The sequence below is a fragment of the Paroedura picta genome, chromosome 2, assembly GCF_049243985.1.
Source record: "Paroedura picta isolate Pp20150507F chromosome 2, Ppicta_v3.0, whole genome shotgun sequence".
NCBI classification, from domain to species: Eukaryota; Metazoa; Chordata; class Lepidosauria; order Squamata; family Gekkonidae; genus Paroedura; species Paroedura picta.
In genome coordinates, this window is record NC_135370.1 from 73,546,767 (window position 1) to 73,572,038 (window position 25,272).

At 43.2% G+C, this 25,272-nt stretch overlaps 1 protein-coding gene across 3 annotated transcripts in view; it reads right to left on the minus strand.

Annotated features, from left to right (window-relative positions):
• Nucleotides 1-277: 277 nt before the first annotated feature.
• The window catches only part of TTLL4 (tubulin tyrosine ligase like 4), a 28,854-nt gene continuing 3,859 nt past the window's right edge, over nucleotides 278-25,272 (minus strand). Inside the window, exons 2-19 of one of the 3 annotated variants that reach the window (XM_077320745.1) lie at nucleotides 20,561-22,024; nucleotides 18,325-18,446; nucleotides 16,342-16,405; nucleotides 15,864-15,988; nucleotides 14,406-14,534; nucleotides 13,386-13,462; nucleotides 12,748-12,942; nucleotides 12,275-12,357; nucleotides 11,507-11,635; nucleotides 10,623-10,745; nucleotides 10,245-10,343; nucleotides 9,455-9,589; nucleotides 8,941-9,078; nucleotides 7,471-7,573; nucleotides 6,200-6,410; nucleotides 5,674-5,744; nucleotides 5,324-5,406; nucleotides 286-4,105 (exon numbers count right to left, since the gene is read on the minus strand). In XM_077320745.1, the coding sequence (XP_077176860.1) occupies nucleotides 3,949-4,105; nucleotides 5,324-5,406; nucleotides 5,674-5,744; nucleotides 6,200-6,410; nucleotides 7,471-7,573; nucleotides 8,941-9,078; nucleotides 9,455-9,589; nucleotides 10,245-10,343; nucleotides 10,623-10,745; nucleotides 11,507-11,635; nucleotides 12,275-12,357; nucleotides 12,748-12,942; nucleotides 13,386-13,462; nucleotides 14,406-14,534; nucleotides 15,864-15,988; nucleotides 16,342-16,405; nucleotides 18,325-18,446; nucleotides 20,561-21,951 (3,435 nt within the window). In that variant the 5' untranslated portion in view covers nucleotides 21,952-22,024 and the 3' untranslated portion in view covers nucleotides 286-3,948. Of the gene's footprint in view, nucleotides 4,106-5,323; nucleotides 5,407-5,673; nucleotides 5,745-6,199; nucleotides 6,411-7,470; nucleotides 7,574-8,940; nucleotides 9,079-9,454; nucleotides 9,590-10,244; nucleotides 10,344-10,622; nucleotides 10,746-11,506; nucleotides 11,636-12,274; nucleotides 12,358-12,747; nucleotides 12,943-13,385; nucleotides 13,463-14,405; nucleotides 14,535-15,863; nucleotides 15,989-16,341; nucleotides 16,406-18,324; nucleotides 18,447-20,560; nucleotides 22,025-25,272 lie in introns of all 3 variants that reach the window. The other 2 variants (XM_077320746.1, XM_077320747.1) reach the window with 2 other exon arrangements.

The window sequence follows — 25,272 nt, forward strand, 5'->3', positions numbered from 1 at the left end:
AGGGGCCAGCAAACATCTGCAAACTGTGTTTGGCAGCTGTTTGAGCTGCTCAGTGCAATACCAATTAAAGGCTTGCAGGAAGTAGATATCGGGCTGGAGGCCCCCAGAATAGGCAGAGGTGTTGATTTCTGCTTATCCCAATAAACTCACTTGATGTGCTTTATTGATAAGGGTCAAGAGACTGAGAGGAGCTGGCTACTTATAGTTAAATGATTTATTTTTTTTAATCCTTCATTTAGCAAAAATTGAGTTTACTGTCATAACACCCTTTTCAGGATGAATACATACCCACCTCTGGATCACACATACTTTAAAAGACGAAAATCACCGCCAACGCACCAGTGACCATTCACATGTCTACCTGAATGAACGAGAACTCAAAGTTCTTTCTAATGACGGAGCAATCTGCATCACACAGATTGAAATAGCAATTGACCTGTGCAATGAGGAAGGTTCAGGGATGGCATGTCCCCCAATAACTGTTTTCTCATTCTGGATACACTAGGGCACACAGAAGACCCCCGCCCAGGTACATTCCAGTCCCTGCTTCCTCACAAAACAAGAACAATTCTTGGAAGAGCTACCCTGGCAGCTCAAACCTGTTAGACTCCTGTTTGCTACAAAAGCCACTTTAAATAATGCAAAGCTCCCAGCGAGTGCTAGGAATGTAGACTATGAAAATGGAAGCCAATGGAGCACATTTATCCAGAAATTTTCTTCCTATGATCCAGGTCTTGTCAGGTCCACTGTTTTGTGTGAAGAAGTCCATGAAAGTTTCTGCAGAAATGTGACCACTAAGATAGTTAAGTCCAACTGCACATGAGTGGTGGAGAAAAATAGTGAGAGAAACTTCTCTTCTGGAAGCTATCAGTGACATTGAATATCAGGAAACACAGGTAACTGAGCAGACTACTGCTACTGCTAGGTAAACACCTGTTTGCTACTAATTATTTAAGGGACCAAGAAGGGTATGTGATGATGGGAAGTTCAGAAGGCAGAGCAGGGAGGCTGGCAGCTGGGAGAATTCCTCAGGACACCCGAAGAGCCCTATCCACTTTCTTGCTTCTACATAGCAAGCTATTTCAGGTAATTCAATACTATCCAATGAGGCAGACTAGTTCATTGGGGACGGTGGTTTCTATGGGACTTGAGAGAAATACAAAGACAAAAGAAGGGAATATTTGAGAGGGACCAACACCTTACAAAGTCAAAGGAAGGGAACATGGCAATCTTTTTTTTAAAGGGAAGAATAGAATAAACCCAGTTACAGGGCTTATGCCAGTAAGTGAATAATAAAAATGGATTTATAATTTGATGACAACCCTCCTGCTTCATATGTCAGGGGAAAATACCTCTAACAGCTAAACTAGGTACAAAACACAAATACAAACACTAATGATAGCAGAAGGAAGTACCCACATGCACAAACATCGAGTGTTTCATTTCACAACAGAGGCTGGCTCTGCTCACTTGATAATTTATTAAAAATGCCAGGCTTAGTTCCTAAAATGTGTAAAAAAGTAAGCAAAAAATAAAAAAATAAAATGCCCAAGCGTCCTGTGACATCAACCTTTGTTTAAAACAAGGAGACACACACTCATCTGAAGTTAGTGCAATTATTTCTTCTCTTCCCCTCTCCCACAACATTCTGTGAAGCTCAAGGGTGAAGAATGGTAACTTCCCACTGAAGAAGGGCACAGCCAAGACCACTCACTTTCATGTCCCACTTCAACCTCCTCAACCATAACCCCAGCCTAGCTACCTAGGCTCAAGCCAAGAAAGAAAGTTCAGTCTTGCAGAGAAGCTGTGGTGGCTTTTAGGATGTGGAACTGAAAGCCCAAGGGGATGTGTGCCATAAGACCACACCATTCTAGATAAAGCCAGCATCTGCTACGTATACTTTTCCATACTGACAATGGAGCAAGAAAGAATTATAAGTGGCATTTCTATCCCAGCACTCTTCAAAAAGAAAATTTCAGCCGACACATTCCCACACATGATACAGGCAGAATGGCTTCTAATAGTGCTAAATAGCTATGGAAACAGCAACTCCATACCCGGCATGCCTAACCTTCCACTCACCAGGGTCTCTCATTCTCATCCTCTATGCCCAGTTTCCCAATCTCTAATGGCTAGGCAGCCCAAACAGCTTACAAATGTAAATGGTAGAGCTGGTAAGAATTAGGCTTACTCTTAATATGGTGTTATATAATTATATAGAAAGAAACCTTGCTCCTTCACTGTTATGTTAACCGCCTTTTAAAAATCAAATAAAGGTATCCTAACATCTGTGTAATTAGGAAGCAACTTTATCGGAATGACACAATGCAATTTATCAGGAAATAATTCACACCCCCATATTCTGAAATGGGAAGAAAGTTGGAAACAATGGTATAACTTGAGATGCTTTTACGCATCAGGAAAATATATCCACTTCATGGAAAACTACACAGTACTGGCAGTAGCCTCTGCCAAAACAAGGTGAAGAGATGGATAAAGGGACTTCTATCCTTCCAATCTACAAAAATATCTCTTGGAGTCATGATTGCCAGCTGTCTGAGACACCCGAGAGAAGTCTAGCAGCTTCTTGCAAGATGTGCCTGGGCACATTTGAAAAACACTCTTCAGTTAAGTGCCTAGGTCTCAGTGTCAAAGAGATAATCATACCAGCCCATCACCCCTCCCCAAGCATCCAGACAGTTAGCAGCCCTTGCCAGTTTGCACAAGCTGCAAAAGTCAAATGTACCAGTACTCAACAGGCACATATACAGAAATGGAAGCTAGCAGCCAGAAGCAAGAGTTGCCTTGCAGAGAGATGACATTCTGCAACAGACTAAGACTAAGAGCAAGGAGACTGCATCAGATGGGCAGGAGTCTATAGCAGTAAGGGGAATAAGGCGACACTGGCTGGTTGATTAGAAAGCAATGATTTCAGTTAAGCTGCAGGCCTCAGAGGAATTGACATACTTTTCAGCATCAAAGGCAAAACTTTAATCAAATCTTCCTTAGGGAGAAAAAGGATTGCAAAGTGTGTTTTATGGCATGCATGTATGGTAGGCATTTAACAATGACAACCTTGATTTGCCCATCTTCTAAAACTTCTTTCTCCAAGGCCTGGCGCTGTGCTAGACCCTGAAGGAGATGCTCCTCGTGATTGAAGAAAATCTTACCTGCATTCCCTGTATGCCAGTTTTGTACTTTGGGGCAGCACACTGCAAGGCCTGCTTCACCAAAGAGTAACAAATAAGTAGAAAATGTGGTCAAGGACAGAACACCACCAAAGAACTATGGACATAGACATATGGAATATCAACCACATGCATCCCCTCATCCTCTATTTCTCTTAACAGTGTATTACAACATTTATGAACATCTGCTTTACTGGTGTTAGAGAGAACATTTAAATGTATAATGCCATAGTGTTAAGAAACCAGGAACCTTGTTCTATCTGGCTGTGAATGAACAACATGTTAAGCTGCCTGAAAACATGTACAGTCTTGGCTACCTGGGAACAGGCCATTTTACAGACTGACACAGAGGTTTGCAATGCCCTGTCTGTGATAACACATTGGCACTTAACAGTGAGAGGCACTTGAGGTTCAGGTGATGAGGATGAGGCAGGTGATGAGGAACATGGCAATAAACCTGCAAGGAATTCACACTAAAAATTAAATAGGTTTTCCAAGCTGTCCGTGTTTAGAAACTTCCCTTGTCACAAAAAATAATATATATATAAATGCCGTTTTTGTCCCTTTAGACCAAGACAGAAGACATATCCCCTTTGTCCCAATTTCCTTAAAAAAATTAGTCCTCAGGTTGGCATGCTGGATGAGAGAATCTCCCCATGCCTCCAAGGTTGGCTTTCCTAGCATCTGCTGAGGTAGGCTGTATGTGTCCTCTCCCTCCACACACTGCTAGGGAGGGGAAAGTGGCCACTCCTGTGGTTCCTCATGACTTTACCAGGCTTGAGTTGCTGAAGGCCTGAGGGACTGTGCCTTTCTTGAGCATTCCAGATGTGTATTTGATCAGAGGTAAGCTCTGAGTGCAAGTGGCTGTTTCTGGACTTCGGGACAATTCCTCTTCATCTCGCTGGACAATGGCTTTGCTGTTTGGAAGAGAAATAAATCTGGCTTGCTGCAAAGAACAGAACAGTAATCCCCAAAGCATGTCACTTTCAACCGTCTTCATTACTATTCCTCTGCCTGATGGGCACCGAAGGAACAAAGGTTTATGGTGCCCAAATAAGCCAAACACATTTTGACACAATAGCAGACAGAGTCAAGGGAAGAAGGAAAAACTAAGATCACAAATGCTGAGTGGATGGCTACTATATCAATATTAAAAGTCTCCTTGTAAAAATAATCATTAGAAGAGCGTTAATTGAAATAAAGAGACTAGTTAAAACTGAAATGTATTTAATTAAGAGAAAGAAGAAAAAGCAAGGCCCAATCGTAGTAAACAGAAAAGTATTAAAGAGATAAAATGTCTCTACAAAAAGTTGGCATTTGTAATGAACAGGAGCTAGACAGATTTTTATCACAACAGGGTGGAAGGACAAATGAAATAGGAGGGCTCTTAGCATTCCTGACTGTAACAGGGCTGAAAAAGCACAGCAGCATCGCACAACTAAATAGGTTAACAGCAGCCCTGTTGACCTGTTACAGTGAATGAACAAACATCCTATATGTAAATGCATATATCTGTTTGAAAGAAAGAGCCCATGCACATTAACTTTACAGTGGAAATTTGAGATTGCACCTAGATAACTGTGGGATCTAAATCACATGTTTAGTTGGACATGCATTGAATATAACATAGGAATTACTTGACATGTAAATTAAAATCAAGTGTACACTGTACATAGACTCTGTTCACTGTGACTTGTGACAAAGGCTACAATTAGCACCTTTCCTAGTCCATATGATTTTTCAAATCTAGGGGAAAGACCCGAAAAATATGTAAACAGCATCTGCCAAAGTGGGTCACACTTAGTTTCTAGACAGCTGAGAGGTCTCCCATTCCTTCCACTATAGCACATGGTCTGACAGTCTTTTCTTTTTCCTTCCACCTTCACTTGCCACAGCAACCCATTATTTTGTCTTTTGTCAAGCAACTTGCAACCCCCACCACAGGACACTCCACTACCACACACACACAACATACAAACGTCCCAACATGTAAATATAAACATACTGTTCTGCTGCCTAGAAGACAAGGAAAACTCCAAGGCCTCAACTATGACTGAAACTCTTTTCTGTTTAAATTCGTTTCCTTTAAGCTGGTTCCAGGTATGAAACAGGGGGAATGGAGAAAACATTCTCACCTGGTTCGGCCTGACTCAATCTTGCTCATGCCATTCAAGATGAAATCATTCTTCAAATAGACCTGGGTTCTTGGAAGTGTCCACTGGAATTGAGAGAGCAGGGAAAGGCAGCTAAGTGAAGTGGCAACATACAGGCAGCAGACAGAGCAGCATTCTTTGCTGGTCTCTCATATAGTTGCCTGCAACATCCTAAAAATCCAAGGTTTTCGGGACAAGGGAAATTTAGTGTAAACTTTAAAAATAAAAGAACCATGCTGACATGCTTGGTTACCAGCAAGCAGAGAGGCTGCCCTATGGGTAGCCTCGTGAAAGAGATTGCAGTCAGCACATAGAGTGAAATCCACCCTTACCATCAATGTGGTATCTGTTACTATCCCGTTGTGATAGCCTCTGTAACACCAGCTTCTGAGCAGATCCACCCCTGCAAACAGACAAGCCACGCACACATACGTAAACACTCAGAAGAGACTGATGTTAGGTAAGCTGTTGCGCTTGTGGAAATAACATGCAGCATTCAGGCACACAATTAGTTCCCAGCAGGAGGAGGAAAAAGAAATAGAAGCATCAACACCACTATTGCTGACGAATAGTGTTGGCTTATGCGGTATTACAGGTAAGAGCGTCAACTATACCCACCAGCAGTTCACCCTAGCACTTATACAATAATACAAGTGCTCCTGAAACTAGGGCAGAAACCAAGGGGTGGGAGGAACAACTGCAAGGCCATATGGTTTTCTGCATTGGCACAGATTCCACTCTGCCAGTCTGCAGTAGCAAAGGACTATGATGCTTTGGGAAAGCACACAAGGCTCTGATTTGTTAATTTGTTAGCAGCATCCTAGGAGGGTAAGGAGGTGGTGGTAGTGGTGGGCTTACCTTTTGTCTTATTTGAGAAATACTTCTGTTCCCACTGGGCAACAAGGATGTTGAAGTAGCGCGGCTGCTCAAAGAAGCGCAGGTAGTGCATGGAGACACGTGAGGGGAAGATTCGTTCAAACTGTCCACGTCGAGCAAACTCATCCTCTGTCTCTATCAGGACTCGCACATCCTCTGGAGTCAGGACATCCAGAACGGTGGAATAGAGCTCCTGCAGCCAAGAGCAATTCAAATTACAAACTTGCACACACTTCGTTCTTCCCTCCCTGATGTCTCTACAATGGTTTTGAACTGAGAGTCTCTGGGATGTTTGCCACTTGCAGTGAGAAGACATCAAAAAGCATCATGACGGAAACATGCAGGGGAGGGTAGATGTCTCCAGAATACGTTTGAGCAAGCCAGCTTAAAAAGAATAAAGTCAGTGATCTACCTTAAAGACACCCTTTACAAGAAAACATGCCCTGGCAAATTGTGGTTACCGCTATTTGAAAACCCTTCTTGAATGTGTGTGTATTTCTACCTCCCAGAGCTGGTGTTAGTACCTGAGTTGTTGCCAGCTAGGACCCCACTCCATCCCCGATAGTGGGTGTATCAGTCTTTTGGGCATGGGGATAGAGTTAAATATTGCCTTGTTTGTTGTGGTTTTTCTGCATTGTATTGGTATGTCCTTTTAATGGGTTTTTAATGAGTTTTTCATCGGTTTTTTAATGAGGACTTTGTGACCCGCCACAAGCTACTGTATGGGAGTGGTGGGATATAAATCACATAAATAAACAAACAAACACATTGAATCCTGCTCTGTATGTAACTGAGAACTAGTTGGTTTGCCACTTAGGATACTTTTTCTTTGCAGCTTATGACCTTGGATACTGTCATCAGGAGAGACCTTTATCTTATTAAAACATGTCTACCCCACCTTTCCTTCAAGGCAGCTTACAACAGTTAAAAACGTTTTCAGTAATTAACCCGAAATCTTCTTTGCTGCTTAAAAAGGTTACCCCAACCCAAGGCTCCTCAAAAGCCCTGCAAAGTAAGTACACTTTGCAGTGCCTCCTGAAGATCTCCAAGGAAGAAGTCTACTGTAACTCTTCAGGTGGTCCATTCCACAGAGTACAAGCCACAATGGAAAAGGCCCTGGATCTGGTCAATGTCAGATGAGCCACTCTAAGTGGTGAGATAGTCAACAGATGGCTGCCTGATAACTCTGGCCTGGATACATATCAGTGAAGCAGGATGATGAGAAGGTCTGGTAAATGCATGACCCCTCTTACCTGATCAGGCACTTTCTGGGTCAGATAATAAGCTTTCTTTGTCTTCTCAGCAGTGAATAACTCAAGAGGTGGCCTGGATTTTTCCTTCATGGAAGCATTCAAGCTGGGCATAACAATAATCAAAGTTATCCCACAGACAGTGACTCACTTGAGCAAGTATCTCCATTCTGCCATCTGCAGTCAAAATCAATGGCAATACAGCAGGCTGCACTCAGCATTCAGCAGCACACTGAAGCCACAGCTATTGATATCTAAATCACCAGGAAACTTCAAAAAGCACCCACAGCTCATAATGGTCAACTGGAGTTTAGATCTAGAATTAAGGGAAAGCAGCTAAAAAGCAAGGCGCCAACTCTCATTACCCAACTGACAAGGAGAATGAAAAGAACTGCCAGTGGCTCAGGATGGACCGTCCATATGTACCCAGTGCACAGGAAACATAAGCATAGATGCCATCAAAGCATTTCATGATTTCATGCCCACACAGCCTTCCTTCCCCCTGTTACAGCCTAAAACATCTTAGGGAGAAGCATTTTGGGGGATGTCTGGCCAACAGGAGGAGGAAAAAAGGCATGCTCCATACTGATCCATTCATAAAGCCCCTTCAGTGTATCCATGCTGTAAGCTGTTTATTTGCACCACAAATGTGGTCCAATCCTATAGATGATTAACTGGAACCAAGTCCTCTCATGTTCATTTGACCTTACTTAAAGAGAAATATGCACAGGGCTGAAACTTAACGGAGGCTCATTTTGAAACCAAAGTATGGCTGTTTTTCATGAACAAACCTAATATATGTACAGTGCATTTGGCTTGAGTTTTTTTTCACAAAAGATAGTTCTCCTGCCATGGAGTTCTTTGACAAAATAAAAAAAAAGAAGAAGATGATGACAATAAACCAGATGGCATTGTGAAAACAAGGCGGGATCTGTACTCAAAATATTTGGGTACACATTCCCAGTCAGCCATGAAGTCCATCACTCAATTTAATTACCACACAGCTTCCTAGATTGTATAAAGCACTGCACTCATGTTTTTGAGCTCAGTTTCTGTTCTCATGGGGGCCATTTACTTCCTTTAAGAAAAGGAAGACAGGATTCTCAAAATTATGAAGTCTGTGCCCAATACACCCTTTGCACATCCACAGTATGAGCACAAAGTATGCACAACCCAGCAGGCTGCATCCACACATTACTGGAAACTTGTATTATCACTGCACTGCAGCAATCATTTGCAAATGGACAGCCTTGTCAACGCAGGAAAATCTAGTTGCAAACAACCACTACAGGGTAACAATGATACTCTAGTTAGATGCTTGGGTTATGTGTTGAAGCCAAGTGCTGTAATACTTTCATCCTGGAGCACCTCTTTCCACATCAGTCTTCCAGTGGCCAGTACCCACAAGGAAGAACAAGAAGAGATTCCCAACACAGCTTTTACTACTGGAGTGCACAAACTATGGTTCCTGACCTGGTTGTAGAACTGCTGGTACTTCCAGAAAGCGAAGCCACATCCTCTGCATTTGGCAGTATAAAGCCAGCCAAGTTCAAGACATCTCGGACCATTTGGCCCTTGATACTCACATCAAGGGGAGAGTTTGAATGGAGGCTGCAGAGAAATTGAGCACATTATTTAAAACCTTTGCCTGCATTTGACAATTGGAACAACTGTTAAATAAATTCACATTTTTCCAGAACAAAGAACAGGAAAGATTCTGATCAGCATCACAAATATGAGGAGCTCAGCCATTCCCAAGCTTTATAGCAACCTAAGTACAGCTGCATGGTACCTCCTATTCTAACCATAATATTTTCTGGAATACTAATTTTCATCACTTCTTCCCTCCTCCATATTAAGAAAAGGCGTGGCAGGAAATCAGTGATTTCAACAGAACAGACTAAGTATACCTTTGTGAAACCATCCTGGGATACAGGACATCTTCAAACCCTGCAGTGGGACAGGCACAACCAATATAACAGCTTACCTGGGAGAGATATTGACTTCCAGGATCCATGGTTTGAGATTCTCATCCAACATGACATCAAACCCAAACAGCTCATGGCAGCAGTAAGGGCGCCGCACATACAATTTCACAAGGTTGGTTATGTAGGGCTCAGACCTAGGAAGTTAAGGCAATACTAGATTACTACTAAGCAGCAGGACTAACTTACAAGAGGCACAGCCTGCCCAGTATTTGTTTTCTCATGCCTCAGTTGGCACTGGGTGTGAAGAAGCCACAAAAGACCAATAGCACAGAGCAGAGCTACAGAGAGAGCTTCCCCATAGCTTTATAACTGCTGCTTTTACTATTTTCATCTATTTATGACAGCATGTTTCCACTGAATTTCTACAATATTTTATACTTGTATTATCTCTTATTGCAACCCCCTTTGAGACCTACAATTGAGATGCAGAATAGAAATATTTTGTATACCGAAATAAGGTTGTGATGAAAACTTCATAAAGGTTTTACTGCATATGTCTGTACCCCACTTCAAAATATTATCATTCCAAAGAGGAAACAATGTAGATTAAGATAATGTTTGGACCAGTTAAGAGTGAAAGATTTGAGAAATAATGCAAAAGTAGAATTTGATTCCAAAAGAATGAGGATAAACACTTCCTTGTTTATCCTCATCAGCTGGAGTTGACACACAATTCTGACAAACTAGCAGGCCTCGCGAAGAAGAGGGCCTAGTGAAAAAATCCAAAAGCGAGTTTTAAGTGCCACTGAGGGAGGTGATGGAAGAGGAGGAAAATCTTCTTAGACTCACGCAATAATGGTTTTGACAACAATGTCTTTTATTTTCTCCCAGATGGCTTCACTGTCAATTCCTTTCTGGTTCAAATAGTTCCAGAGTGCCTTCAGTGCCCTACAGAGAGAGAGAGTGAGAGAGAGAGAGGGGGGGGGAATTTGTGCATGCACATACACACATCATAGTGACATCTTAGTCAGAATCAACTCTTCTTCTGCATTTTTATATATTTAGGAAAGACTTGGTCTCTTTTCCTAGGGGAAAGAGGGACTATACACAGGCTATTGCAATTTAGTCCTCATTGCTACAGAAGAGACAACATCTACTGGCTAAGGTGCAGCAGAAAATGCATGATGGAATAAGAGTGAATCCCCTTTCTGCACAACTGGCACTTACCACTTGTGACCTTGGCAAGCAGTTTCATCTCCATTGGCTTTGTATTCGACATTCTTCTTGTTGATGCTGTAGTTGGTTAAGTGCATGTACTTGTTATTGAGGCTTTTCATGGAGGAGGAGTATCTGGGACAGAACAAGAACAAACTGGTTCTACAAAGCATTCATAAGAAGGACTCACTTACTTGAAGTAAACAGCAAAAAGAGGAGCAGAAGCTGGCAGCACAAGAGCTCGAAAACTTAGAGTGTACCTTTCTACTCCAAAACAAAAGTCAAGCTTACCTCCTAGGCCCCAATACCATATTGTCATGAGCTACACATTCAGAGTCTGTCATTAGCAAAAGTTAATTAACTAACCCAGCGCTAAATTACTGTATCATCTCAGTGCATATTTGGCTAACAGAACAAATGCAGCAGAACTGACAGTCTGTTCAGCTTCTGAATTGGACCAGGAGTCCACTTAAGCCCAGAACTGCCCAGCAACTCTCCAGAGCAGCCAGTAGCTCTCCAGGTCTCAGCCAGAACAAGGACATTCCCAAGATCTGGTACTCAAGACCTTTTAACTGGGAGGTCCCAGGTACCGAACCTGGGACCTGTATGCAATAAGTGTGTTACCACTGAGTGACCAGACCAGTCCCTCCACAATCCAAGAAAGAGGTGCACAAATTGGTGTACCAATACTGTCTGTTCTTCATTTAAGGACACATTTTAATGTCATTCCACTGATGTTCCTAGAGGCAGTAAAATAGCGGTCAAAATGCACTCTCAGTCAATCTAGAGACTGCTATAGTCACTCCAGTGCACAAGACCTGTACTCAATCTGACCTTCTTGGTCTAGGCTGCTAATATTCACCCTGTTACAGGCATACAATTCCTGGGGAACCTACTTGCAGCTGGCAAAACGGACAAGTCCATCTTTGAACAAGTAGATACGCAGTGGGTCGTAGCACGTGACGTAAACATAAATCCTTAAGTCAAACTTACTTCCACCAATGAGGTAGGGTTTGTGCAAATATCTGAAAAAGGAGAAGTTCATGAGGTTCAACTCTGAAAAAAAAATGTTAGACAACAAACTATCTTCAACCTTTATCCAACTACAGAGACAGCTTTGGTCTTGAAGGGGTTTAGAGACAGTAGCTGAAGTCCAACTTTTTTGCCATTGCATTCCATGCCACAGAAAATTGTCAGCCACGTTTCTAAAGATACTTTAACACTACAGCAGTTCCATCTTGGGATGTGCACTTCAGCTCGGTTCAGCCACCTCGGTGATCACCAAAGCCCAAGGTGGCACGTAGGAGGCCAGTGCCACAGTGTGGAGAGGAGGGGCGGCAGTGGCAACATGTATCCGCTAGCCGGTGCACTGCCTCTCCTCTCCGCACCATAGCACTGGTCTCCCATGTGCCACATTGGGCTTCGGTGATCACCGAGGCAGCTGAGCCAAACTTAAGTGCACATCCCTAGTTCCACCATTACTTTCCTTTTGAAGGGAAAGCCGAGGCCAAGGAAAGCCATTTCCTAGTGCAACTTTAAATTCCAGGCAACAGCATTCCAAAGGCCAGGGAACTTCTTGACACTGCCAGAAATTCAGCTAGTTGTTCGGCCAGCAGACTCAGGCAAGATCAATTTATACCACAGTTTGGAGAAACTTTGCTCACCTCTGCACGAGCAGTGGCCTGCGCTTAGGTAGCTGGCTCCATTTATGGATGACCTGGATGCCAATGCCCCTGGCTGAAGCTGGCTAGAAAAGAGAGACAGGAGCATATAAATATAGATTTGCTTTTATCTTAAGAGTTCAAAGTTGAAAGGACACCATGGGAAGAATGGACCAATACTAGTCACAGAAGCAGTTACGTTACTTTGACAAGGATGAGTACCCAGAGACAGTTGTTCCAGAAAGCTGTACTAGCACTGCACAATCAGAGCCCAGTTATTAAATATATCTGCAGATAGTGAGAATCCTTACAGTTTGAAAAATCAAAGAGTTAGTTGGGTACAGCTATGCTAAAGTTAAGTGGCCATCACAGTCCTCCAGTGGAAATTATACTTCTACAGAAGGTAACAACATGCCTGTACCAAGGGAGAGCTCCTAAAGAGCATGTCCCTCTCCACATCTCCTCTGCAACCTCACCGGCTTCACGATCCACTTCTGGCGGCTTCCGCAATCTTCCCAAGCCTTCCTGAGCAGCTTGATATCTTGAGGGAGGATAAAGGACTGTGGCAGGAAGTTGAACTCCTTCTTTCCAAAGCGTGTCTGCATTTTGGACACATTTCTCCACAGCCGGTCCTTCCGCCCAATTTGAAATGAGCCAGGAAAGTGGTTCAGCTGCAAAGGGGAAAAGAGAAGTGAAAAACAGAACACTTCTAGATTTATCTCCTAGCTTTCTGTTTTTGGTACAATTAGAAAACATTCTTTCCTCCAAATTCATGGATAGCCATGAGGGAACATATCACCCACACTAAACCCAAAACCCTTGGCTGGCACTCCCTGCAGGTACCTCAGAGTAAGCTTGTGAACACCAAAGCACCTGTGTCCTGTATCTTGTACACCTAGAATACCTTAAGGAACACAGCCACTAACAGAAGACTGAAAGGATGAGAGGAGGGGATACTAAAACAGAGAACATGAAAGTTAGCAGTTGTATGAAGTAGAAGAACATTGAGGCGGGACTGGAGAGAAGGCAGGAGCTGGGTATGTCTTATCCACTGCCCTCCATCTTTCATGTTCTTCAGTATGCTCTTCTGCAATATTATGACCACATTTCCTACCTTCTGGTGTTCCTTGATAATTCGGAACCCAGGAGATTTCATGTGATGTCCCCAGCAGCCCAGCCAGTCATTGTTTCCTGTAGGCAACAGGGCAGTTCAGAAATCATACTTCATATTATCTGGACCATGTGTTGGATATCTTTTTTTGCTCTGTATTCAGAACTGGAAAGTCTCAGTCATCTAAAACTTAATTTTGCAAATATGAATGTACAGTATGCCCCCATCCCTAACCATGCTCTTCCTTCCACCAAAACCTGAAACAGTTTCCTACAAGCAGACTCCAATAAAAACCCTATGAAATGCTATATGCAGGTATAGCCAATATTCTATCCATTCTCTCTCCACTTCCAAGTCACAAGCTGTATGCCAAAAGCAAGCCCTATTTATTCAGGATGGATAGAAAGTAGATGCCAAATCCCTTTTGGTGCCTAACTTTCCTCCTACCTGAAGTACTGGTGAATTAAGCAGTCTATTTATCGAAGAATCAGCAGGAAAGAGCAGCTACAGATCTGTGGTCCACAACCAACCATCTCATGTATAGCAAACCCTGCAAAAGTCATTCAGTCTTTTTGTATACAAGAGAATGGAATTTCCCCATACTATATTTCCCAGTTTCTGAGAACAGAGCAGATAGGACCTAGTGACATCTTGCCAAAAACACAGCTTGTGGCAAAAACCATCTAGCTAGCTGCCCAAGGGGACATATCAAGGTAGAAGAGCCAGAAGACTTGCCCCAAACTTGAAGGGAAGCAATGGAATAGCAACATTCCTAACTGCTCATTCCTGCTTTGCAGCATGAAACTGAATAAACATAAAAGAGAGGTACACCAAGGTAGCCAATTCTATCAGAACCATTAAGTTTCTCTTCCTCTGTGACCCATATCTTCCAAGTGAAACAGTAAGTTTTCTGAGCATCTAGCACTATGCAAAAGCAAAGCTGTGGGCTTTGGTAAGCATGGCTATATGCCGACATAAAGGGACATGTTCCCCAAAACCACTCCCATCATGAAGACAACTCACTCCTGCTGACTTTGAAGTGGGATCTGCCAATGGTTTGCTTCACAATGTTTGGAGTCACAGTGCTCATCTTCCATCGCAGCATCTTCCTCTGTTCCCAAGGAAGCTTCTCCACTAGGAAGGAAGCAAACCCTAAAGGTAGAGGAAAACCTAACCTAAGGAGCATCGATTCCTTTAACATTCTGTTAAAAAAAGTTGTAATGAGCAGAGAAGCTTGAAAATGTAGATTTCTCTTCAGTGGATCTTAATAAGGTCAGACCACCAAGAGAAGAAGGAAACCTTTCCAGGAATTTCACCACTTGCCAAGAACACAGTGTTCTCCAAATTGCTGGACAAGCCCACTTTAGGAATACAAAATACTTGGACAGAGGACACAGAGTTCCTAGAAGGAACCAGATCCTGAGGCAGATGAAAGGGTTGAAAGCAGAAAATCTTCATTTATTCATATTAGGTGTGCGAGAGTGGCTTCTGCCTGTTCTAATAGTGTTTGTGGTTTTTATGAGGGGTCTTATTACTTCTTCCTTCCTAATACCAGTGTTGGATTAGTTCCCTAGTTCACAGATCTTTGTACACAGCAGCAGCCTTCATGCACACAACTGCATTCAAGGATCTATGCATTATGCTGTGGGTTCAATTGCTGATGCTGGGGTTAACAGAACAGTGCAGAAGGCACAATAAATGTAAAAGGAAACCCACTATGAAAAAGTGTGAGAAATACTGCCATAGCAAAAAGCATCCAGATTATCTACATGCACATTCCAAGTGCACAAGGGCAGCCTTGAGCTCTCCAGATGAAGGGCTTCAGTAGTTTATACTAAAATTAATCCCTGTTATTCACTCCAAGAACACCAATGCAGAGCAAACAAACCACATGAACACATTGCCTTATACTGAGTGAGACCATTAGTCTCCAAAGTCAGTATTATCTACTCTGATTAGCACTGGCTCTCCAGGGTCTCAAGGCAGGGTGATCTACTACCAGTAATTAGAGATGCCAGGGTTTGAAGCCTTGAACTTTCTGCATGTAAAACAGAGATAATGATCTCATTCCTAACTAAACAGTCCGTCTCTGCAGCAAGGAATGCTTGCTCTGTGTGTCACCTCTCCCCAAGATTGGAGCAGGAAGCAGAGAAAAAGACAGACAGACATGATGCCACCGGTTGCTAAAGGCCAATGAAATATTACCATCCCACCAGGAACCTTAACTGTTGATTTACCCATTTTGATTCAATCCACAGATGGACAATGTCAAGGTTAAGCTTTACCACAAGACTTGGGTGCTGTACTAGAGAATTAGTCAGTAAGCCCCTCTTTTCTTTACACTTCATTCCTTGTTACCATAAGTATCCCTCAACCCTAGTGCTTCCTGATTTAAGCTACAATACCTTCCCACCCTCCCTTTGATACACTAGTTCCTTCTGGCTTTACCATCTCCCTGCAATTAATTCAAATCTACCTTACCTCTCTCATCTCGGGTACCAAAGTATATGGTAGGAGGCACATTAGGGAACAGACTGCATACAAGAGCTGGCTTGAGAATTCGCTCTTGGCCCTCAAGCGGTGGCACCAATCCCTCAATGCAATTCCTAAGAGAAAAAGATGGTTCTCCAGCTATGTGACCACAACAGCAAGGAAGCAGCAAGTAACAGAGCAGAGATGGCTACCTAACACATCACGCATTAGTTTAGAAGCACTGAGGCAGGAGACAAACAGCAGCCCAACTAGCTGCCTTTAAATCCAGCTTCTCAGTACATGTTCGTGTCTTGCTCGGATCACATCAGTGAAACTATAAATTAATTCTTTGCCTCACTGAATGAGAGCATTGCTCATCCAGCAAGTGAATACACCCATACTTTTGGTTTACTTAAGAGCATACAATGCATTTATTCCAGTGCAGTGATCAGTGATAACAAAGCACTTCACCATTCCTGAAACTCACCTGGATATAATAGCCACAGAAACGCTGGGAGATAATTCAGTTGAGGATGAACAATCTGATTCACCTGTAGCGACAAAGACCACTTAAGACTGAAAATCCTGGACCATAATTCCATGAAGAAATTCAGTCACATTTTGTTTTTATGCAAGGAGTTTAAACAATGTGTCATTTATATATTCTTCTTGTCAAAGGGTGTTGCTTCTCTATGAGTAGTGTCTGTACATCTAGCAGAACATTTAAAATGACCAAACCACAGCGCTGGTGCTGAATCAACCTCACAATTGGGCCATTTCAATATTCTTTCACAAAAGAGCAGCTGAAAAACAAGCATGGCTGGGAGAACATATAAAGGACTCCACGGTTTCTTCTCAATTACTTCAGTTCAATCTCCTTCCAAACAGAGATGAGGGAGGAGGATCTGTTATCTGCCAGTTCTGTCCTGGAACACCTTAAGACAGATCCTTAAGACAGGACCTTGACACAAAGTTGGGAGAACATAAAATACTTATTTATCCAGATGCTTTATTCACCATCTCCCATCCCCAAAAGCAAAGATGTACCTTCCATTTAAACACATTATCCTAGGAATGCAGAATAAACAATGCAATATTCCATGAAGATTCTAAATCAAGCCAATTAGAATATTAAATTAACGACACAGAATAATGAAAATATCAGGCTCAGAGCTGCTATACATTATTACTAAACAATATAATGTTTGTCAAACTTCTTCTTCCAACCTTTATTCAAGAACATCTGATCATAGAGAAAAATCATAATAGGATTGAGAGAATAGAGAGAATCAGACAAGAGGAGAATCGATTCGTTTGAACTCTGATGTTGGAGAAGGCTTCTGTGGATTCCGTGGACAGCAAAAGACAAAAAGTAATACTATAGCGCATAAAACGTGATATATCACTGGTAGGAAAAATCATGAAACTCTGGCTCACTTACTTTGGCCATATCATGCGATCCAATTCAACAGAGAAAGCAATTATGCTAGGATTGGTCAGTGAAAAAAGGAAATCAAGCTGACAAAGAACATGGCGGTTGGATACGATCAAGATGGACGCCGGTCAGAACATTATACAACTAAAAGAAGCAGTGCAAGATCAATCATCATGGCAACACCTGAGCCATAGGACTGCCAAGAGCCAGACTCTACTGAATGGCTAACGCCGTCATGCTCATCCGAGAGAATACCAAAATAGTATTAAAGTTGGTTATCACTGCTTGTGTAATTACTGGAAAGCCCTGGAAAAATGATCCAGAAACCAAGTACTGAAGAATTGTTTGAGGGCCAATGACAATGGTTACTTACATTAATTAATTTTGTCCTATTTCAAGACATCGGATTAGATCCAACCATCTTTTCTGCTGGTGAAAAAGAGTTGGTGATCCTCTTAGACCTCTAAAAAGGCTGTACTGAGAATCATGGGACCTGCATGGACCAAAGCCATATAGGACCGGAGCTGTGACAAGGAGAATTGAATGATGTTGAGCAGAAAAGTTGCCTGGATCTAAACCAGTAGATTTAAGAATTTTGAATATTGACTGAATACTGGAGATTTATGCAAGATATTTATCTATTTGCTACACTTCTGTACTACTTTTACTTATTGTTCAAAACAACTCAGCAGCTGATCTCTCAAATATCAGTTAAGATCAGTTCACATGATTAAGGATTACCAAATAAATGGAGCAGAATTGTAAAGTGTCTAAGAGGTACAACTTATCCTATTCAAGTTAACAATAATTATGACCGTAATAACCACTTTATTACACTGCTGTCTCTTTTGATGTCACATTATGATTTGTTATATGACATGTGGATGCCAATATTAGGACTATAAAAGGAATTATTAGGGTTTCTTTTTACTGGTCAAGTTTTTTTTTGAAGAAATATAAGGTGGCGTATGAAAATTGTATTTTTTTAGTTGTACTATATTTTACAAAAAGGGGTGTGGAATCAATACTACTAGCCTTCATCGTCATCTTCTTCTCCCTCCTCATCCTGACTGCAGACATCTTCCAAGCCATCAGGGAGTTCCTCCTCTATGTCCTCCACATCTGCTTGGTCCAGTAGGGGCAAGTTAAGTGCAGAGCTGTGAAAATAAGGTTTGGAGTCACAAAACAGAAATGGATGACAAGAGGAATCCGTTTTTTCCCGCCCCAGGACTGGTAGTTAATTGCACAGCAGCAAATACAGCTGAGTCATCCCATTGAACAACGTGTGTGTCTGCTTTACATCATCATTATTAGGAGGTAATGAGAAATATTGTACCATCTATTGATGTGGAAACACGTACAGGGGTAACCCCTGGAACTGAAATGGCCACGGATGTGATGTCCATGGTCCCCACCCCAGGGAGTGTGGCATTACAAGCAGCAGCAGGAATGGCCAGGAACAGCCACAGTGGCAGGGCCAATGGTCATGGTAGCAGCAACAGAAATGGTGGCAGCCTGGACTCAGCAGATGCAGGAGCAGGGATTGGGGGTGCACCTGGCTGCAGAAGGCGGCTGGTGGAAGCGGCAGCCTAGGTGAGAGGGCGCAGTGGTGGGAATGGTGCGTAGTGCCATGGAATAGGGAGCCCAGCCCAGCACGGGTGAGCCAAGGAGAAATAAGGGCAGCCAATGTCCGCTCTACCTCTGCCACCCACTGGACCCTGGTGCCCGCTTCAGCCCCGCCTGGCTTGGCCAGTGGTTAGCCAGCAGCTCCCCCAATCTCCTCCAGGCTTTCCCAGGGCAGAGGGAGGGAGGGCCAAAGCAGCCTGCAGACTGGGTGGAGTCATAGGGCCAGCACAGGCCACCCCTTGGTCCGCCACTGAACAGGAGACTCTTGAGTGTGCTGGTGGTGGTGGCAGCACAGTAACCAGACAGTGGCAGATTATGCGTTCCCACATAATCTGCAGCAATCTGAGTCTCATGCATTTTTTTACTTCGTTTACACTCCCAACTCACTCACCAACAGGAACCCATGACAGCTTACATTGTTATTATCTCCTCTATTTTATCCTTGACTAACCCAAGGCCCAAGGACATTGAGCAAGCTTTCATGGTTGGGAATTCAAACCTGTATCACCCAGATTCATATTCAACACTAACACAGGGATTCCCAAACAGGGTTACGGGTTACACAGTTACATGGCCTTTCCCAGAAGTATGGATGGCTGCTGACATCATTGGAGCTCGCTTCCCCTGTTGCTCTCTTTCTCCACAAAGGAAACAGTAAGTGATCAATCATAGAATCATAGAATAATAGAGTTGGGTCATGGGTCATCTAGTCCAACCCCCTGCACTATGCAGGACACTCACTTCCCCATCACTCATCTACTGTAACCTGCCACCCCTTTGCCTTCACAGAATCAGCCTCTCCGTCAGATGGCTATCTAGCCTCTGTTTAAAAATTTCCAAAGATGGAGAACCCAACACCTCCCGAGGAAGCCTGTTCCACTGAGAAACCGCTCTAACTGTCAGGAACTTATTCCCGATGTTTAGATGGAATTTCTTTTGAATTAATTTCATCCCATTCGTTCTGGTCTGTCCCTCTGGGGCAAGAGAACAACTCTGCTCCATCCTCTATATGGCATCCTTTTAAATACTTGAAGATGGTTATCAGTTCCCCTCTCAGTAGTCTCCTCTCAAGGCTAAACAGACCAAGCTCCCCTAACCTTTCTTCATACATCTTGGTCTCCAAACACCTCACCATCTTTGTTGCCCTCCTCTGGACACGTTCCAGTTTGTCTATATCCCTCTTCAACTGGGGTGCCCAAAACTGAACACAGTACTCTAAGTGAGGCTGAACCAGAGCAGAGTAAAGCCGGTACCATCACCTCTGGTGATCTGGACAGGATACTCCGTTTGATACAGCCCAAAATTCCATTTGCCTTTTTAGCCACTGAGTCACACTGCTGACTCATGTTCAGTGACTCCTAGATCCTTTTCACACATTCTACTGCCAAGACAAGTCTCCCCCATCTTACATTTAATATTTTGGTCTCTACTTATTGCACACCTGTCTAACAGACTAGTCTCCAAAGGAAATGGTTATGCCCAGCTTGAGACAAACATAACTCCTGTCTGTGCTATCCTCTCTCTGAAAAAAACCCAACCTTTGCTCTACAGTTAGTTCACTACCACATCACTGTCAGGCCAGGACATAACGAATTCTTGAAGACAAGAACATGCCATAGCCCAGCATACCTACCACAGTACTTACTCAGTATCTTTTACAGCAGTAGGTTGCCCCCATTTTGCATCTATGCCAAACTGGAGAGAGGAAATTGTTGTCTCTTCATCAGAGACAGTAGTCCGTGGGGACAGCTCTGTTTTTACCACCTGTTCTGCACTACTGACAGATGGCGAACGGACAAATGGGCTTGAGGTGAGATGGCTGGAAGGCTCAGGATCTGAAGCTAGAAAGCGAACATTAATGCGTTTCGTGCAGATTTCAGCACCTTCTGTACCACTAAGGCTCTGGCGGCGGCTACCGTGTTCCAGATTTGGAGGGGCAGCAGCTGATACTTCTTTTGGGGTGATCTGTGCTACAATGTGTGGTTTCCATCGACTGAACAAAGTGGAGTGGAAATTTGCATTCATAAGGCAGGAGCTGTCAATGCGGTGACCAAATTCATTGTATGTACTAATCTTCCGGATACCGCTTGCAGTCAGCTTCCTCATGGCTTCTGTCAACCGAACATTTTGTTCTTTTAGGTTCTGCGATCTACTCTCACCATCCTCAGCTCGCCAAGATGACCGATCTACTTTGAGGAATGTATTGTTGTGAATAGGTAAAGAAGATTTGGCACCAGTTTGTTCCATAGTTAGGCCACTGCTTTTCCCAAGTTTCCTATCTAGATTCACAGAACAATCTCCATTCCCTCCAGAATGAGTCCAGGAAAACCCCGGCGGTCTTGACAGGCCCTTCAGCTTCTTATTTTCTGGTGGTAGTGGCTGGTGGTGATGGTGCTGCTGCAAAGGCACTTTAGCACTGGTTGGCCTCAAGAAAGAATTATTGTTTAGCACTGGTCTATAGGAAGTGGAGCTTTGCTTCCCTGAGCTGAGGGCAAACGCCTTTGACACTGGACTGGAACGCCCACCAGAGGTACTTGGCACCAAAAATGGATCCATGGTTGAGGATGACATGGCGTTATTGGGAACAGAATGAAAGAAAGGGGGTGGGATGTGAAGAGGCTTTTTCTCCAAAGTAGTAGACTGCAAGCAGATGGACTCAAGCCTCCGATAGGGCTTGTGTCTGAAGTAAGAACGTCGATAGAGCAGGGCACTCCCGAGAAAGTTTGGAAAAGAATGGTGCTGAGATGGAGGAGGGCTCAGTAGTGCTGTCTCACGACATAGTAAGTCTGGACACAGGAAGCAGGAACGTGAGAAAGCAGTCCCTAATTGGACTGGATGGAAGTCCTGGAAAGTAGTCACATGATTCCGTTCCAGCTGCCAGATGGGCTTCAGTTGTTGCTTGGCAAGAGACCAGGCTTTGCTTTCGTGAAGCTTTGCTGTGAGGGGTGGTACTGTCAATCCTGAAGGGATGCCCACTTGGAACCGGTTTCTTGTCTCAAGGCTTCGGTTATAGGCTTTTGGCCCTGCTGAGGCCATGTAGAGCCATCACATACCCTCAATGAACACAGTGATGAACAGAAGTCAGAACAGCATCTTTACGATGTCCGGCCTGAAAAAAGGAAACACATAAATGAACTTTGTATCCATGTGACTGATTCTTTCCAAAAAGGCTTTTCATCCCCCAATTGTTTCCCCCAACATACAGTGGTCCCCAACCTTTTTATCACTGGGGACCGGCCAATGCTTGACAATTTTACTGAGGCCTGGGGAGGGGGTAGTCTTTTGCCGAGGGACGTCGCCGCCGCCTGAACCCCTGCTCCACTTGCTTTCCCATTGGTGCCCCTGACTTCCCGCTGCCCGCTGGGGGGCACTGCCAGCAGCAGCTGTGCAGTTCCATGCCGAGGGGGAGCCCCAGCCATGGCAGCCGCTGGAGAGCACCAAGGGTGAGCCAGCGGCAGAGTGGCTGGGCAGCCCCCGAGACAGCAGCCGGGGAGGAGGACGAGGAGAAGCCGCGATTCCGACTGTTCCACAGACCGGTACCGGTCTCCGAACAGGGGATTGGGGACTACTGATCTAAAGGAAGTTAGCAGAACTGTTCTATCAAGGAACACCAGTTCCACAGCAGAATGAGATAAGCCAATTAGAATGCTGATTTTTTATGACCCAGCAGAGGTCTCTTACTGTTATTCCTATATAAATATCTTATACACTGTCATTCATTTGAATAGTTTAAAAGATCAACATGACACATAACCCAGAAGGGCTACCCTGGAAAAATCCTCTGTTCTTCTAAACCTTTCAGGATTTATCAAACAAGGCTTCAACAGAAGACCAACAGTTAAACAGCAATATTTATTTACTACAGAAGAAACTTTCCTCCAAGGCTCACCCAGCTATGAACTGCCATGTTCCAGTTCAGAAAATGGCACATGATACAGGATCATGTATTAGATTACTCAATCTACACCCAACAACAAATTCCAATGTGTAGTGACATCCAACCTCTACATACAGATTAGGGCAAAAGCAAAGACTACACCGTGCTACCAGCACATGGCAGGATAGTGTTTCCTCTTGCAACCTGCCAGATACAATTTCTCAGTAAAATTACAAAACAAAGTTATATAATAGCCTAACCAAAGGAACAAAAATTAAAATTCACCGAAACTCTTCATAATGCTAGATTTTCAGAGCCCATCTAACTCTACCATCTACCTAAGTTTCCTTAGTCTCCTAAGGAAAAGGTCTCGTCAACTTCTACCACAACACTCTCTTCATATCCAGCGAATAATCAGATTTTGGTTTAACTATTCTTATTGTATTAGTTCTACAGAAGTAGGGTTACAAAGCTGGCCCAAGAAAATAAATCATCTTGCTAGTTACATTTCTGAAAGTGCTTTTGAGTAAAGACATTCAATATTCCACATACTTACTCAGCCATTAGATGACTGCCAAGATGCTGCAGTATTGCTGCTTCATTCCAAAACAAAATACAAGAGAGTAGCATCTACTAGAGCTGCTTTTGACAGACTTACGTGAGGCTGATGGTATCCACCATCCAGATTCATTTGGACAGAGGACATGTTATGTGTTTGTCTGTGATAAGTTAAAAAGTCAGCTGCATTTTTGAGTGAGGAAAATAGCATGAGGGAAGGGATAGAGAGGGGCTCTTTAATCATTTCACCCCCTGCTGTTTTCCTGTGGAAAGATGCCATCCCTGTACTGCTTTTATACCTGCCGGGGGCACTTCAGAACATGGTTTAAAAATGTTAAGCCCCAGTGAATGCATTTGGAAATGGGGAAAAATAAATTGTCTCATAACCATATGTATTGTATATAGTTTTGCGCACCTGTGCACGTAAAGAAAAAAGCAAAGCTAGGTAAACTTTACCAAAGACATATTGATTACCCAAAAAGAAGATGAATGTGTGGCCTAGGACCATCTTTGGCATCATTTAGGCTCCAGACAATGACTATAATGCTTATCCAAACCAATGGTCTTGTTTTAGAAGTTCTTATGTAGTAGTTTTTATAATCTGGAGCTTTTTTGTTGCTATTTAACGTTTATTTCTATATTTTATATATAACAGCTATATAATGTTTTAGTGGTATGCAGTGCAGGTGGCTTAGATGCATCTTAAATCTAACCACAAGGCATCAGGAATAATTAAAAGATCTATTCTGAAGCTCTGTCCAAATGCAAGTTTAATGTCTTTATTATACTGGCTTTAGTGGCTCCTAATTTCCCACCTTCTTTATTCAGTCTTCAGGAAAGTGCTCTAATACAGTACATTTGTATAGCCCAAATGATTTATTTTAGATCAAAGTCACAGAATACCATCATATCTGATCTCCCTGTTTGACACCAATAATAGAGGACCAAAGAAATAGAGTAAGTCAGATGTATCAGCACATTCCTCTGGTGGGCATTTGAAAGAGATCAAATATAGTGCTAGTGCAACTATAGCATATTGGCAAATACCAGCAAAGGTATACAATGGTGAGTGATTATATTAAACTGTGACAATATATCATGGTGACCCCTGAAAATTTCAATTCCAACTTTCAAACTGAGTCATTATAGAACAACTGCTCTACTTTCTCAATAAAAAGATCAGTTCTTGTACAAGCCTCACATAGACCGTTTATGCACTGGAGGTTTTATTCCAGGCTGCAGGCTGGAGTTTTAGTCATGGCAGGTTGCCCCACCTCTTCCTGCACCCATATGGGGGAGCATTTGGCCTGGTGCACCTCATCAGCCCCCAATTTGTGCTCCTGACAGGGGGGTGGGGCAGTGAAGTTCCCAGTGCATAAACAGTCATATAGGTAACACATTGCTCTCTTAATCATAATAAGGTAAGGTATCCTCTGTGCAAGCACCAAGTCATGTCTGACCCTTGGGGTGACACCCTCCAGCATTTTCATGGCAGACTCAATACGGGCTGGTTTGCCAGTGCCTTCCCCAGTCATTACCGTTTACCCCCCAGCAAGCTGGGTACTCATTTTACCGATCTCGGAAGGATGGAAGGCTGAGTCAACCTTGAGCCGGCTGCTGAGATTGAACTCCCAGCCTCATGGGCAGAGCTTTTAGACTGCATGTCTGCTGCCTTACCACTCTGCGCCACAAGAGGCTCTTAATCATAATAGTAGTGCCTGAATAAGGTCCGAGATGACAGGAAGGCAATTTCCATTTGTTACTCACAGACAAGAGCTTTTCAAGTACTGTTCTCACCACAAGCACTGCCATTTTCAGATCTGCCCAATTCTAATGAAAGGAACTGTACAATAGGCAGCTGACAACTCCCTAAAAATTAAAACGTAATTAACAATAAAGTTGCAGTTTCTTTTCTAGAGAGT